This window comes from Carex rostrata, chromosome 9 (genome assembly GCF_964058835.1).
Source record: "Carex rostrata chromosome 9, lpCarRost1.2, whole genome shotgun sequence".
Lineage (NCBI taxonomy): Eukaryota > Viridiplantae > Streptophyta > Magnoliopsida > Poales > Cyperaceae > Carex > Carex rostrata.
In genome coordinates this window covers 1,452,866-1,467,022 of record NC_135926.1, presented here as the reverse complement: position 1 = coordinate 1,467,022, position 14,157 = coordinate 1,452,866, and the positions used below count along the sequence as shown (strand labels likewise).

The window sequence follows — 14,157 nt, the reverse complement described above, 5'->3', positions numbered from 1 at the left end:
GTTTCTTCACCTCCCTAAAAAATTTTGATCTCTGTCTTTATTAATTTCTACGCTAAAGCACCCAAATTTTTTTTATTAATTTTCTAACAAGGCTCTGCAAATGCTAACGGAAACTGAAAGGAACTAATATTTTCTGACAAAAAAAACTTTATTGATGACACATAAAGAATGAAACATCACTCACTTTATTCAAATGAAAGAGAAGAAGTATGAGGCTTGCCATGCACTATACTTGTGTTTTGTGTTGAAAGTGACTCTCGTTAGAGGTTGCATGTACACATGCCGAAAGGAGCTACATATTTTTTGGTCAATTAATGCAATGGGTCTCATAATTGTGTTATTTCAATTGATAACAACATGCATCGAAATTGCACCTCTGTTTTAATTTGTAAGAAGATTCTTCCATCAATGAGAGCATCGTTATCAATGAGTGAAAGAAATTTGACTCAAGATCAATGATAATTTTAAAACAGATTTCAGTTATGATTTAGCATGGAAGGCATGCAACAAAGCGTTGAAAATTATATACGGTAGTAGGGAAAGAGCAATTGAAAACTGAGTGTGAGCATGCTTGGAATGGATAGAGGAGAAAATAATTGACGACCGTGAATATATATTAGGCATAAGCATTTGATGGTGGAAGAAGGTACGGCGTTATGACCACCAATTGGTCCGAGATCTTTAACTCGGTACTCAAATGTACTTAATCACTACCTGTTACTGCATTTGTTGTTGCTACCTTTTATAGAGTAAACCAAGCTTCTGTCGAGCGCACGAAAAATGAATTAAAATGACAACCCAGTTGTCCCCCAAAGTTGTTGACAAAATACACCCTTGACAATTTGCAGCTTGTGGGTACCAAGTATGTCGGTTTGGTTCATGTGCATTTGAGGTTAATACTGGAACCTCAATGTACCTGGTGACAATAAACAGGAGGTTATCAGATTGTGTTTGTCAAGCATTTCGACTTACCGGCCTTCTTTGTAGTCATATGAGATAGGGATGAAATAAGTAGTGTTTTTCCCTATCACTTGACTTAAAATATTGCCAAATATCGAGTTACAATTGCTTATTTTATATAGAATCATATTACTTTTATCATTTTACACCTGACCTTTTTACTCCAATAAACTAGAAAACCGAGCTCTCTCTTGCCTCTTTCGCAGTTATGCTACCAACCAAAAGGGCTATCGTTGCCTTTATCTTCCAACCAACAAATTATACATTTCTCGGCATGTTCAGTTTGATGAAGCCTCTTGCTCCTGCAAAAATCCCTCCTCTGCCTCACACATTAACCCTCATGTTGACCTTCCTATGCACCAGGATCCTCCCCAATTTTTACCATTTTCCGCCCAGTACTTCCCCACTCAATCCTCTTCAGCCCAGCATCCTCGTCACACCTTGGCCCAGCAACCTCTTATCCATTTGGCCCGAACTAACCCTCTCACCCAATCCACTCCTCTCCCAATTAACCCATCTTCACTACTCGACCTAGCTCCACCTCAGCCCAATATAAAAATTCCCTCAAATTTGCCCCAGCCTCAAACTCCCTCAAATTCGCCCTAGTCTCCCTCTTCGTCAAATAATTCCCCTATGTTGCCTGCTACTGACCGAACCACCCTTACAAATACCTCTTCTCTGACTACTCCTCCCCCGTCCTCCACTCACCCAATGATTACACGAACCCGCGACAATACTTGCCGCATTTGAGACTTCCCCGACCATGTTGCTTTCACCACAACCCTTGAGACCGAACCACACATATTTCTTCAAGCAAACACAAAACCTGAGTGGAGACATGTGATGGCAGCTGAAATGAATGCATTAATACTCAACAACACCTGGACTTTGATCCCTCCTCAACTAACCCAATAAATTGTCAGATGCAAATAGGTTTTTAAAATCAAGCGTCGAGCCGACGGTTCAATTGAGTGCTACAAGGCACGCTTAGTAGCTAAAGGCTACAATCAAATTGAAGGTAATGATTACTTTGACACATTTAGTCCTGTGGTTCGACCAACCACAATTAGACTCATACTTTTTATTACGGTTTCATCTAGTTGGTCCATTCAACAACTTGATGTCCCTAATGCCATGGAGACCTAACCGAGCAAGTGCTTATATGTCAACCTCCCGGTTTTGTTGATCCGGACCGACCAAACCACGTGTGCCTTCTCTCCAAAGCCCTATATGGTCTTAAACAATCATCTCGGACTTGGTTTACTAAACTTAGCTCGGTCCTCATTGAACTTGGTTTTGTTGCTTCATGCTATGATCCTTCTCTCTTTATCTCTTATTCTACCAACCATACTACCTTGATTTTAGTTTATGTTGATGATATTTTAATAACCGGGAGCAATACTTCTCATATCTCTCAATGCATTGTCTATCTTCATGACAAATTCTCAATCAAAGATCTTGGATCCCTAAGTTACTTAGGAATTGAGACAAAACCACCCCTCGGCCTCCACTTATCTCAATCAAATGCCTTCATGAATTGTTAACAAGATCCAACATACATGAAGCAAAACCGAGCCTTACACCCATGACCCCATCCTCTTCCCTTTCTACCAATGATAGTGAACCTTTCGACAATCCACACCTTTATTGAAGTATTGTTGGTGCTCTCCAATACACCACAATTACAACCAAATTTATCCTTTACTATTAAGATCTCACAATTCATGCACACCCCAACTACCAATCATTGGTCTGCGGTTAAGCGTATCTTGCGCTACATCCATGGTTTCATCCATCATGGGCTCACTATTCATTCGGCCTCTCCCATGTCACTCCATGCATATAGTGACGCCGATTGGGCCGGCTCACTTAATGATCGACGGTCTACTTTGGGATTTTGCATTTATCTTGGTCAAAATTTAATTTCTTGGAGTGTTAAGAAACAACCCACGGTTTCCCGCTCTAGTACCGAGGCAGAATATAGGAGCTTAGCCATCACTTGTGCTCTCAATTCACCTCCGATTTTATGGCGTGACAATCTTGGGGCTACCTTTCTTGCCGCCAATCCTATGTTTCATGCAAGAACCAAACACGTGAAAATAGATTATCACTTCGTGCGTGAATGAGTGGTTTCTAATGAGCTCTTTATTCGGTTCTTATGCACCAATGATCAACTAGCCGACATCATGACCAAGCCTTACACCAAGATTCGAGTTCCTGTGATCCAAGCTTGCTGTGACTGAAGTCACTTGCGCTTGAGGGGGGGGGGGGGGGGGGGTAATAAGATAATGAATGGAGCTATCCAGTTAAGCTTGTACTTGAGACAATGCTTCGTCTATTGATCCTTCTCTCTGTTATGAAAACAGAATTTGTTCCTTCTGTTTCTCTTAACAATATTTTACAATTTTAACTTTAGTACAACTCATAAGCTTGCAATGTAATAATTCTACCTATATATATGGCATGTAAATCACCTTGAGAGAACAATACAAAATACAATACCAAATACTAAAAATTACATCTTGTTTTCTCTGAATTGATTACCGCTTATACTATTGCTTGCGTGAGCAAACTAATCTCAGTTTATCAAACATACTAACATAATTGCTAACATTTGAACATAAATAAAGTAACTAACAAATAGAATTTGCAACCAACAAACAAATTAATAACTTTATCTATCTCCATGTTTAAATATATACATACATAGATCTAGAGGAGGGTTCCAATGCCTCATTTTTTTTTTATACCTCATCATACCTCATATTTTATATCTTCATTTTCTTCATATTCAAAGTCTAAATTGTTGATCCGAACCGTTTAACATAATATCCATACTAAAATATAGTTAGGGATGAAATTTTATAATTTTTGAAATTTTTTTACTATTTTTTAAGATGGGTAGAAAATCACTGTTTTTTGAACGGTTCAAAAACAGTGATTTTGTACCCATCTTAAAAAATAGCAAAAAAATTCAAAAAAATATAAAATTTCATCTCCATGCATATTTTAGTATAAATATTTTGTTGAACGGTTCGGATCGACAATTTTGACTTTGAAAACGAAAATATAAAATATGAGGTATGATGAGGTATGAAAAAAAATGAGGCATTGGAACCCTCCTCATAGATCTATTCCTCATAATCAAGGTTCTAAATAGCGATTATAGCGATATAGCTTTTAAGGTTTGAAAACGTTACGGTAAAAAATTCAATTGACAATGTGTTTTGTTACATGGAGAGAGAGGTGTAGGAGAACATTTAGGGATGATAGTAAGAAATTTTGATAGAATACCAAAATTAGTTTGAAGTGAATTGAAGACAAGGGCATCAACATAAATGAGGTAGATATATGCATGCCTACATCTTTAAAAAAAATTATTCCTTCTTAAAATTCATCATTTTCTCTTTCTTTTTTCAAATATTTTTTTTTTACTTATTGCTTTGGCAATCTTTTGTAACATCTTGACAAATCTAGTGTCATGTTAATGAAACTTGGAGGCCTGACCTTCATTTTTCTTAAAAAAAAGAGTCTGAAAAGCTATAGCGAAATTATAGCTAGTTATTTAGAATCATTATAAAAAAAACGGTCAATGGTGTCATAGCTTTTTAAGTCCGAAAAAGCTATAACATAGTTATTGCGTAGTTATAGTTAGTTATTTAGAATCATGCTCATAACCATTCATTGGTCTACCTTTGAAAATGATAATTGATAATTATTAAAAACTGTAAATAATTTTTGAGGTAAATGTAACATCAGTTTATGCATCTCAATTGTGCTACTTGATCATAATAACCAACTTGCAAGTTGCAACACATTTTATCAGCCGAAAAATACAAACAGATTTGAAGCTGGAAACATCCATTACGACGTAATGGAGGTGATTGAACGTTTGAAGAGGAACATTCTGAGCTGTCCATTTGTGATAAATAACCTTCTCCAAAAAAGAAAAGAAAAAAAAAGGAAAGAAAAAAAAAAACACAAGGATTCTTCACCTCCTACAATTTCGTGGCAGCCGACCCCCTCTCCTCTCTCTCTCTCTCTCTCTGTGTTAGCCGCCACTTCCTCTCTACATGGCGATGAAGGGGCCAGGGCTTTTCTCCGATATCGGAAAGAAACAAAAAGGTAGAACGAAATCCTCCCTATATAAAGTAATCTTCATTATAAGTGGTTGATTTATTACTAGCAGTGATCTTTTTGGTTTTTTTTATTCAGATCTGCTCAACAAGGACTATAACTATGACCACAAATTGACCATCGCCACTCTGAGCGCCTCTGGCGTGGTAAACCCTCGATCTCCTTTTTTGATCTTTTCATATTTCGATTTTATTAAGTTCGGTTCGATTCGTACTGTCACTGTATCTCGGATTAACTACTGTCATTGGTTCTTCTTCTTTTGATGTTGGAATTCCCTATTTCGATCTAATTAAAAGATAGGTTCATTCGTATTGAAATTGCCTGTCTGAACTGGATCTTGAAGCTTATCCTGTTCTATTTCTTTTACTTGTTTCTCTCTTTATTTGTAACTCTGGCCGCATTTTTATCATAGGTGTTCTATTGACTTGGTATTCTGAAATGTGAATCCAGCTTACTGTACAGATTTAAGACTCTTGACCTACTGATCTTTCAACTTTTACTAGGTTTAGTAGTCTACCTTAAAAAAATGATCTTGTTTTACTTATAGTTGATTTGAACTAACCATGTACTAGAGCACCTAGAGGTGTGAGGCTGGAATTTGTTCCTAGTAGTCATGATGGCACTCTGTTGCTTAGATATTAGTATACGAAGAATGAATTTTTTTTTTTGCCCAGGGCAATTTCGGCTCGGGCTTGCCCAACAATCCCAGGGACACATGTAAACCCTGTAGAAAATTGCGTGAAACTTGTACAATTTAGAACTTGTGCAAGGTCTGCAATTATGGATGAAGACATGGGGAGTGTCGGATGCTGGGATTGGTGGGGGAACCAGTAATGAAAATTACCCGGAGCAAGAAATAGTAACCCTCTTAGCTTATCATCTCATAATATTTAATTTCCTGAAGTTATTGATATGATGTGATGTATATTTTGTTGGCGATTCATTTGAATGTTCAAATACTCTTTACTCTATTTTGGCATATTCCGAAGCAAATTTTATCCTAATTCCAATTATTTTTTGCTTTGTTTTATTATGCCATCCCACATTAGTTACAGGACATTATTTTTTAATTTTAAAAGCTATTTTGTTGAGAGTTTTGTCCTTGGTACATGAATTTTTCAATTGACTATGTTAGTAAAATTTGGCCTTCACGTACATTAGGTAGCATTACTATTCTGCAATTACGGCATAACTCAATTTATTGTCATTTTGTTCTAGTTGGACATTTATACTATTCTGCAAGATGAATTATTGTAACTAATTATAATTATGGATCAGTGAAGTAGCTTCATTGCTAAATTATCATAGTAGTAGGTCTAGTTTAAACTTATTAGCTAATATTGTCCTGTTATGGACTCGGTTCCATCGTATCATGTCTCTCTGACTTCTTTGTTGATGCAAGAGTGCGTTTCATTCCTTTTGGTACTTGCATATAGAAATATCAAATGTTTGTTAGATTTTTTGCTCTCTTTGTATCAATTGCTGTTGCTTTATCCAATCACACTGCATCATAATTTTTACTGAAGTATAAGAACGCAAACTGCTTTTGAACCCCAACTTCTTATGTTGATTAACAAAGTCAATGTCCAATGTCTCTGAAACGTAGATTAGACTAGTAGTGAAAAAAATATTTTTCTTCTTCTAATGACCAAGATTATTGTGCAGGTCTCAACATTAAAAGTAACATAGTTTTTTTTTCAACCCCAACTTCTCACATTTTTCTTCTTCTAATGACCAAGATTATTTCTGTAGGGTTTAACTTCTACTGCTGTGAAGAAAGGCAATATCTATGCTCTTGACATTGGTTCACAATACAAGTACAAGAATGCCATTCTGAATGTGAAAGTCGACACAGACTCAAATGTGAGTTTTCACCTGCTAAGGTGGTTATGCATTTATAATCTCAACATGCTGTTTTTGAAGTTCTGATCCTTTCTACTTATCTTGTTGTAGATTGCCACGACTTTAATTATCTCCGAGATTTTGCCTTATACAAAGGCTATTGCTTCTCTCAAGCTTCCTGATGTGAACTCTGGCAAGGTACCATAAATGTATCTTGATCGTATATTTTTTGAGTTTTTAACTGTTCTGCAATTTGCATGGTTTTAAATTATGATGTAATGATGGTTTTCATACAATGTCCTACTGTTTTTGTTGATGGTAGCAGTTACTATCTTAATAGTACAGTTCATGGGGATCGGTTTGGTGGGCATGAATTGGAGAACACCCCATTATGAAACAAACCGAGCAAAGAATTTTGCAATTAGTTTGAATATTTAATTTTGCTTGGGTGTAAAACCTATTCTCATTTTCAGTTGTAAACTTGTAGTCTTGGTTTTTGCAATCAAAATAGAAATCCAGATGTTAAGATCAGCAAGTTAACTCTTTCGTATTAATTCTAACCAAATATTTCCTTAAGCAGTCCATATTAAGCTGATTCAAAGCCTGATCAGCTTGACTTAGTTTTAGCTAAAATTTGTGCTTTAAAAATGTTCACAGTTGGAGGTAAAAGGAAGAATTTTCATTATTTAAAAGAATCCACCTTCTATCATGCTAATTTAATTCTTGATTTACTGTTGAGCATCTACAAGTTCTGGTTTCTAAGTTGCACAATGTGAATTAGTTTGTTCATTCATTGTTGAGCAGCTAAAAATTTTGGTCCTAAGTTGTGCAATGTTAGATTGATGCAAACAGGATTTTAGAGAACTATTACAGTTAGGGTTTAGCAAAAGACCTAGACAGGATCCCAATAGGGATTGCTAAGAGGAAAGGTAGAGAAGCACGGGATTTACCGAAAGCGAAACACTCGATTTGTTTTGCTTCATCTTTACTTTTCTTTTACAAATAACATTGTGCTTTTAAATAAAATTAATAATGCTTAGGCTATGAAGAAACAATATAATATTACAAATTTGGAATAAAATTAAATTAAAATAAATAGAAATCTCAAATATGACTTTCCTTGACAGATTTGATGATAGGCAACACATCTGGCTAGAATGCAATTCAGATTTGGGCACAGTTTAGCCTATTAATTATCCGACTCAACTAACCTAGATAAACCAACAATCCTGTCTTAAACTATATAGCATATAGTACACTCATTAAGAATTTCTTCTTTTATTCTTGTAGCTGGAGGTGCAATATTTCCATGATCATGCGAGTGTCACTGCTGCTTTCAGTCTAAAGCAAAACCCTCTTGTGGAACTTTCTACTACTTTTGGGACCAAAGAGATCTCTTTTGGAGGTGAAGCCTCATATGACACAGCCAACGGGAACTTCACCAAGTACACAGCAGGTTTTGGTCTGACAAAGCCCGATTATACCACCTCTCTTCACCTGTAAGTTTTACTCTTTCCATTAATCTTATCTGGGATCGATTTTATCCTGCTACAAGCAGCATTTATACTCTGGGCTGTTTGTTTTTTGTGTGGCGCTACAGAACCTATCAAATGAAGTTGTGACCATGATGGTACTTTATGCTTAACACATTAAATCATGATGTTACTTTCTTATATTCAAAATATATCAAATTCCATGCCCAACTAGATGAGATCAGTGATTTGGATCTTTTTGGATTTGGGTTGACTGGTTTGGGATTTAATTACGCTTGGGTTTTGGTTGGATTGATGTCTCTGTAGTTAACTCAAGGCATTATCCTGAGTATTGATAATACTATATTTAAATAAATTTGTCCAGCTTCTGGTTTGGAATTGGAAGGACTTTTTTCTGGAAGTTTTTGGGTTGTCAGGTGCTCTATCAAGGTTATATTTGATTGTAGTTCAGTTGTGCTCCTGGCTGATTTTAGTCTGAGTCTGTTGTATGTCAATTCTTCATTCATTCAGTTCTCTTTATCAGTCTATGTTATTCTAGATGTATAAACTATTGAGCGGTATCATCATTCAACTTAATTAGTCTTGGAACTGACAATCATCATATCATGCAGGGCTGATAAGGGAGACACTCTGAAAGCTGCATATATGCACCACTTGGGGGAGACCCGTAGAGCCTCAGCTGTGGTTGAAATCACAAGGCGCCTCTCTACAAATGAAAACTCTGTGACGGTGGGGACCGCATGTGCAGTTGACCCTCAGACAACATTTAAAGCCCGGCTCAACAACACTGGAAAACTTGCCACTCTCCTTCAGCATGAGGTCAAGCCCAAGTCTTTCCTTACTCTCTCTGGTGAATTTGACACAAAGGCATTGGATCGGGCCCCAAAATTCGGCCTTGCTCTTCTGCTCAAGCCCTGATTTATTTTTTTTATTCCTGAGTTTAGTTTCTTTCCAAATATGATCAGGGTTACAATAAATTTGTTCCACAAACCTTTAATTTTTTGAGCTTTGCTATTGTGAGCTAACCCCTCTTAGGTGTGGGAGGTTTAATCTTCAGTTTTGTTGATTATTAATGGAGGTAATTTTGCCTCTGGTAGATGCACAAAAAATTTCTGTTGAGGATCTCTTGAGAGGTTGACTAGTGCACTGTTTCTTGTCTGGCAGCCTTTGCAACTGCAATTTTACAAGATACGAGGTCTCTTTTTTATCTTTTTTAAAATTCTGTTCCATTTTTTTTTTCTGTTTTTCAAATTAAGTTTTGCTCAGCTGTTTTGTGTAAGGATTAAGGATTATCAAAATTCTTGGGATTCAAGATCCCTGTTTTTCGTGGAAGTAATAGTTTGCTTTCTTCCTATTTGATACTTTGACAACGATAGGTACTGTTGATATGTTTACCAAAGCAATGAAAAGGCAAAGGATCATTTCTTAGTTTTTACCCTCAGTAATAAAACTTCAACAATGCTTTGAACAACAACGGCTATGGCCTGCTTTGTTTTGTATTTTACAGCATCTGGTTGCACTAGTAGTTTAACGAAGATTTAAATCCTTTATGGGCATTTTTTCTTCTACAACAATCAACATCGGGAATTGTACCGACGCTTTTGGCCCCCAAGTTTTGTGTGATGTGAAATTTAATTGCACCGTTAGTCCGTTACAGATCGTCTCTCTTTTTTGTAACAAAACTAACAGGGAAGCTCGACCCCGGCCTTGTAACCCTAAATGATACAGGGGTTGGAGGGGAAATACATCTGCTGTGATTCTAAAGGGATCGCAGGACCTGTGATTTCAAATCTAGTCTTTCACTTTTTGAAATGCACAAATTTTAACAATACTTGTTTTTTATGCATGAATCTTTAGACAGATAAATGGATGGATTTGGAATAACAAGATCCTGCGATCCCTTTAGAATCACAGCAGAGTTATTTCCGGGTTGGAGATTCTTAGTAGTGTTGCTGATTGATGAAGTCTAATTATTATTTTTTTTTTTTTTTAGTAAATTTATTAAATAGTTTCTTATCGAAAGTTGCCTTTGCTTTCATACACTATGCAAAAAAAAAAAAAAAAAAATTGCAAAATGTTTACTCTTTATAATTCATGAATCCTACGGCATGTCGCTCAAATTATTGGCCCAGTATTGATATTGTCTTTCTTCCGGGCAAAATGGCTACGAAAGAAAAACAGAAAATTTCGCCATATATATATTGCTCCGAGTTACTGATAGATCAGATTTAAACAGAATCGCCGATTTTGATCCTACGCGTAATACTTTGTTAGCTCGTTCCCTTGATGTTCACAATGTTTAAATTATATAAAACAAAATTCAATTTTTTTAAGGACAAAAAACCCATACAAGAAAGGATAATAGGCGCTTTCAACGTGGCTCACAGTATAAGAAGGCCACCTGGAAATGCCACCCATACACTAACTATTTGTGCCGGACAATTTTTTTTAAATACATTTTGAAATCCAGCCGGACAAACTAAAAAATAGAAATTAGATGGAAATGATAAATAATACAAGTCGAAGTCTCTGCTCCTTAAGGTATTAATACGGAGCATTTTCTGCACTTCCATTTCCTAGAACAAACAGAGCAATATAGGTCGCACGAGAAAGGTATTATCTTTCCTCTCCTCCTGCATTTCATCCAACAAAAATAAAGAAATTCATCTATTTGTTCATTACATCCATTTTGTAATGATCCGTTCAACATAACCCACCCTTTCTCTTATCTTCGGCTTATATCAGGTTAAGGAGACTTTGAAACAAGAGCAACACTAATCAAATGCCGAAACTAACATCAATTAAAGACCACACACACCATGAGCACACTCTTATTAAGAGAACTGACCTTGCACCGTTCAAATGTGACGGATGCCAACAATTCGGATTCAACATTGGATACAGTTGTAATGAGAAGTGTGATTTTCAACTACACCCCCCATGCACCGAGAAGTTCGGTACATACATTCGTCTTCGCCAATTCAAGTGCAATTTCCTTCACTTGAGAGAACCCCCAGAAAAGCCCACCATCTGTGCCATTTGTGACGATGCAATCAATGGCTATGTTTATTCCTGCGCTGACGAGGGTTGCGCAACCCGACTCCACCCCAGCTGCGCTGCTCTGCCTCACGTTCTCAAAGTTCATGAAGATGGTCTTTTACTGGATCTTAAAAAAACCATTAACAAGCGGTGCTACATATGCCGAGAGAGAGAACTCGGCGGTCACAGGACATGGTCTTATGTCGTGCGAAACAAGTCAAACATACAATTCCATATCACATGCATGAGAGAGATGTTGGTTCGCTATTGGGATAGGGCTCATGATCTCGGTTCCCCCATAGAAGACGATGGCGGCAAGTCTCCTGCCAGAGCCTTAGATCGGGCAAAGAGCCAGCGTTTCAGTGTAGCATCCATATTTGGAGCTATGCTTGGAATTGAGACGGAGGCAGATTTGAATATGAGAAGTTTTCTGGATTCCCTCGCCAGCTAAGTGTGCTATTTTCTTTTGTCAATATTTCTGTGCATGTGTGTAAGTTTTTGTGCATGTTTTGCCTTCAATGTTGATTTTTTGTTTTCCTAAATATTGTACTTTTTGGCCCAAACAGAATTGGAGTTTACTCTGTGAGTAAAAAAAATGAATAAATAAAATGATTATACCTTTTACGGTGCACGAGTTTATTAGAAAATGAGGTCATCTTCTCTGTATTAACACCAGAAAGATAATGTAAGAAATTAATCCAAAAGCACTCATTTACCATATTTTCTACAAGGAGAAATACTTAATCTAAACCCAATGATGCCATTACAAACCCAAGTTTTGCAGCTAAATTAAGTCTGTTCACGACAGTGGTGAAGATGCATCTAACTACGCAACAATCAACATTAACAATCGCTTTAAATGGTTTAAGATGAAATACAAAATATATTTTTTAATTACAATGTACTTTGTAGCCTGGTACATTGGTGGAAGTTCAATAATACATTGATAATCCCTATTTTGGGACCGAAAATATTTCATGTTACTCTTAGTGACTCAATTATGGTACCACAAACTTCCAGCTAACAGGATGTACTGAATAACTACTTGTATTATTAATTAATGCACAGTACCAAATGACAAAAATAAATTAGACAGAAGCCATCTTGTAATAAGTACGACATCTGTGACTCAGTGTGGTGTCCCACAAATTTCCAGCTAATTTGAACGAAATATTAAATAACCACAATATATTAATAATGCATAAGATTTCAGTGAAACAAAATAAACGCAAAGAAAAACAAGACTAGGGAGCCCTAAACTATATCTCTGCAGTAATCATGTGAAAAGGTAGAGACACCAACTGAGAAAATACTGTCATCTGTATTTGTCAATTTTGTACTATACAAGCACAAATCTTCTCTACCATTTCGAAATAGAGAACCTTCAAACCTAAATTATCATATTATAACCATTATTTTGACGATGCACCAGCAACCTTTGTCCTTAAAGAACATACGAATGTTGGTAATGTATGACTGTTTACTTACAGAAAATCCATTTAAAAAATAAGAAATTCAATATCAATTGGACGACTCTGTTGCAAATACATACCAAAACAAAAAAAATTAATGAAGCCTGCATGACACTGAAACTATCATGCCTGAACAAAGTATCAGTGTACAATTTCAAATCTTTCGTGATGATGCAACTGGGTCAGGAATTTACTTGTACTGGTACAGGCCCGGTGCATTACCAAAATATGATAACAGGAGCCTCTCATCATCTTTACGCAACTCAACAATTTGGATGCTATGTGCTGATTAATATAAGTCTTAACCTTGAGGTTTGAACCTTTTTCCCCATTTAACGAGCAAATTCTCAATTTGAGCCTCCATTTTTGTTCCTTTACCTCCCCATACCAGCATATGAGCCAGGTCTTCCATTGATGAACCATCCACCTCATGTGTCACTCTAAAACCCATTCTCTTGTAGAACCTCACAAGCTGGCGCACACACAAAATTTTTTATTTATTTTTAAATAAAACAACAAAAATAAAAGCAGTTATGAAGTTAAGTTGAGTATATATTACCTTGGAGTGGTAAAGAGGGGTATCATTAATGGCAAGCAATTCAGCACGCACACAGCCCTGATCAAACCCATGCCTAATCACAACAGCACCGAGAAAAAGACCCAATCCAAATATGGGTCGATCCAGTTCCAGCGTGGCGCGACTCATGCGCATGGATTCGAGGTGGAGCATCTTACCACCGATCCAGGGCCGAATTACACCCTCTGCTCTTCCCAGTTCCGCCTCCGCGTCGCCGGAGCGGTGTGCTCGGACGCGAAAGAAGGGGCCGAATGTGGAGAGGTGTATGCGGAGGCCCTGTGAACTGGTGGCTGCCGCTATCTCTGACATGGATGGGATAAGAGGGGAGGTTGACGTGGATGCCATGAGATGCACCATGTCAGAATAGGCGTATCTGTTGTTTCTGATTTTTTTTTTTCACTGTTTCTACCTTAAATTGGGCCTGAAATGGGCTGGGATTGTAAACAGATCGGATTTTTGAAAAAAAATATATTTGGGCATCGATAAAGGTCCAACCGTAAGGGGTATTGCCAACCTAAAGCCCACTAAATGAAAAAAAAAATGATTGAATAAATAAGTATATTATATTTTTATTTACGATAATGATCAATAATATTAATTTTTGTAGATATTAGAAATTTTAAAAGACAAATAAATT

The 14,157-nt window shown here is 36.7% G+C and overlaps 3 protein-coding genes across 3 annotated transcripts; 2 read left to right on the top strand and 1 right to left on the bottom strand.

Annotated features, from left to right (window-relative positions):
- Positions 1 to 4,854: 4,854 nt before the first annotated feature.
- Positions 4,855 to 9,435, top strand: VDAC2 (voltage dependent anion channel 2). Its single transcript, XM_078307963.1, has 6 exons — positions 4,855 to 5,085; positions 5,176 to 5,243; positions 6,850 to 6,960; positions 7,051 to 7,137; positions 8,230 to 8,438; positions 9,044 to 9,435. The coding sequence occupies exons 1-6, from the start codon at positions 5,034 to 5,036 to the stop codon at positions 9,348 to 9,350; spliced, it is 834 nt and encodes a 277-aa protein (XP_078164089.1). The 5' UTR covers positions 4,855 to 5,033; the 3' UTR covers positions 9,351 to 9,435.
- A 1,779-nt stretch (positions 9,436 to 11,214) lies between these two features.
- LOC144559343 (uncharacterized) lies at positions 11,215 to 11,922 on the top strand. The gene has a single exon (XM_078308361.1). It carries the CDS (start codon positions 11,215 to 11,217, stop codon positions 11,920 to 11,922), a length of 708 nt encoding a protein of 235 aa, XP_078164487.1.
- An 851-nt stretch (positions 11,923 to 12,773) lies between these two features.
- LOC144559217 (uncharacterized) lies at positions 12,774 to 13,906 on the bottom strand. The gene is made up of 2 exons (XM_078308211.1): positions 13,503 to 13,906; positions 12,774 to 13,415 (listed from the first exon to the last, which is right to left on the bottom strand). Exons 1-2 carry the CDS (start codon positions 13,875 to 13,877, stop codon positions 13,245 to 13,247), a joined length of 546 nt encoding a protein of 181 aa, XP_078164337.1. The 5' UTR covers positions 13,878 to 13,906; the 3' UTR covers positions 12,774 to 13,244.
- Positions 13,907 to 14,157: the final 251 nt, after the last annotated feature.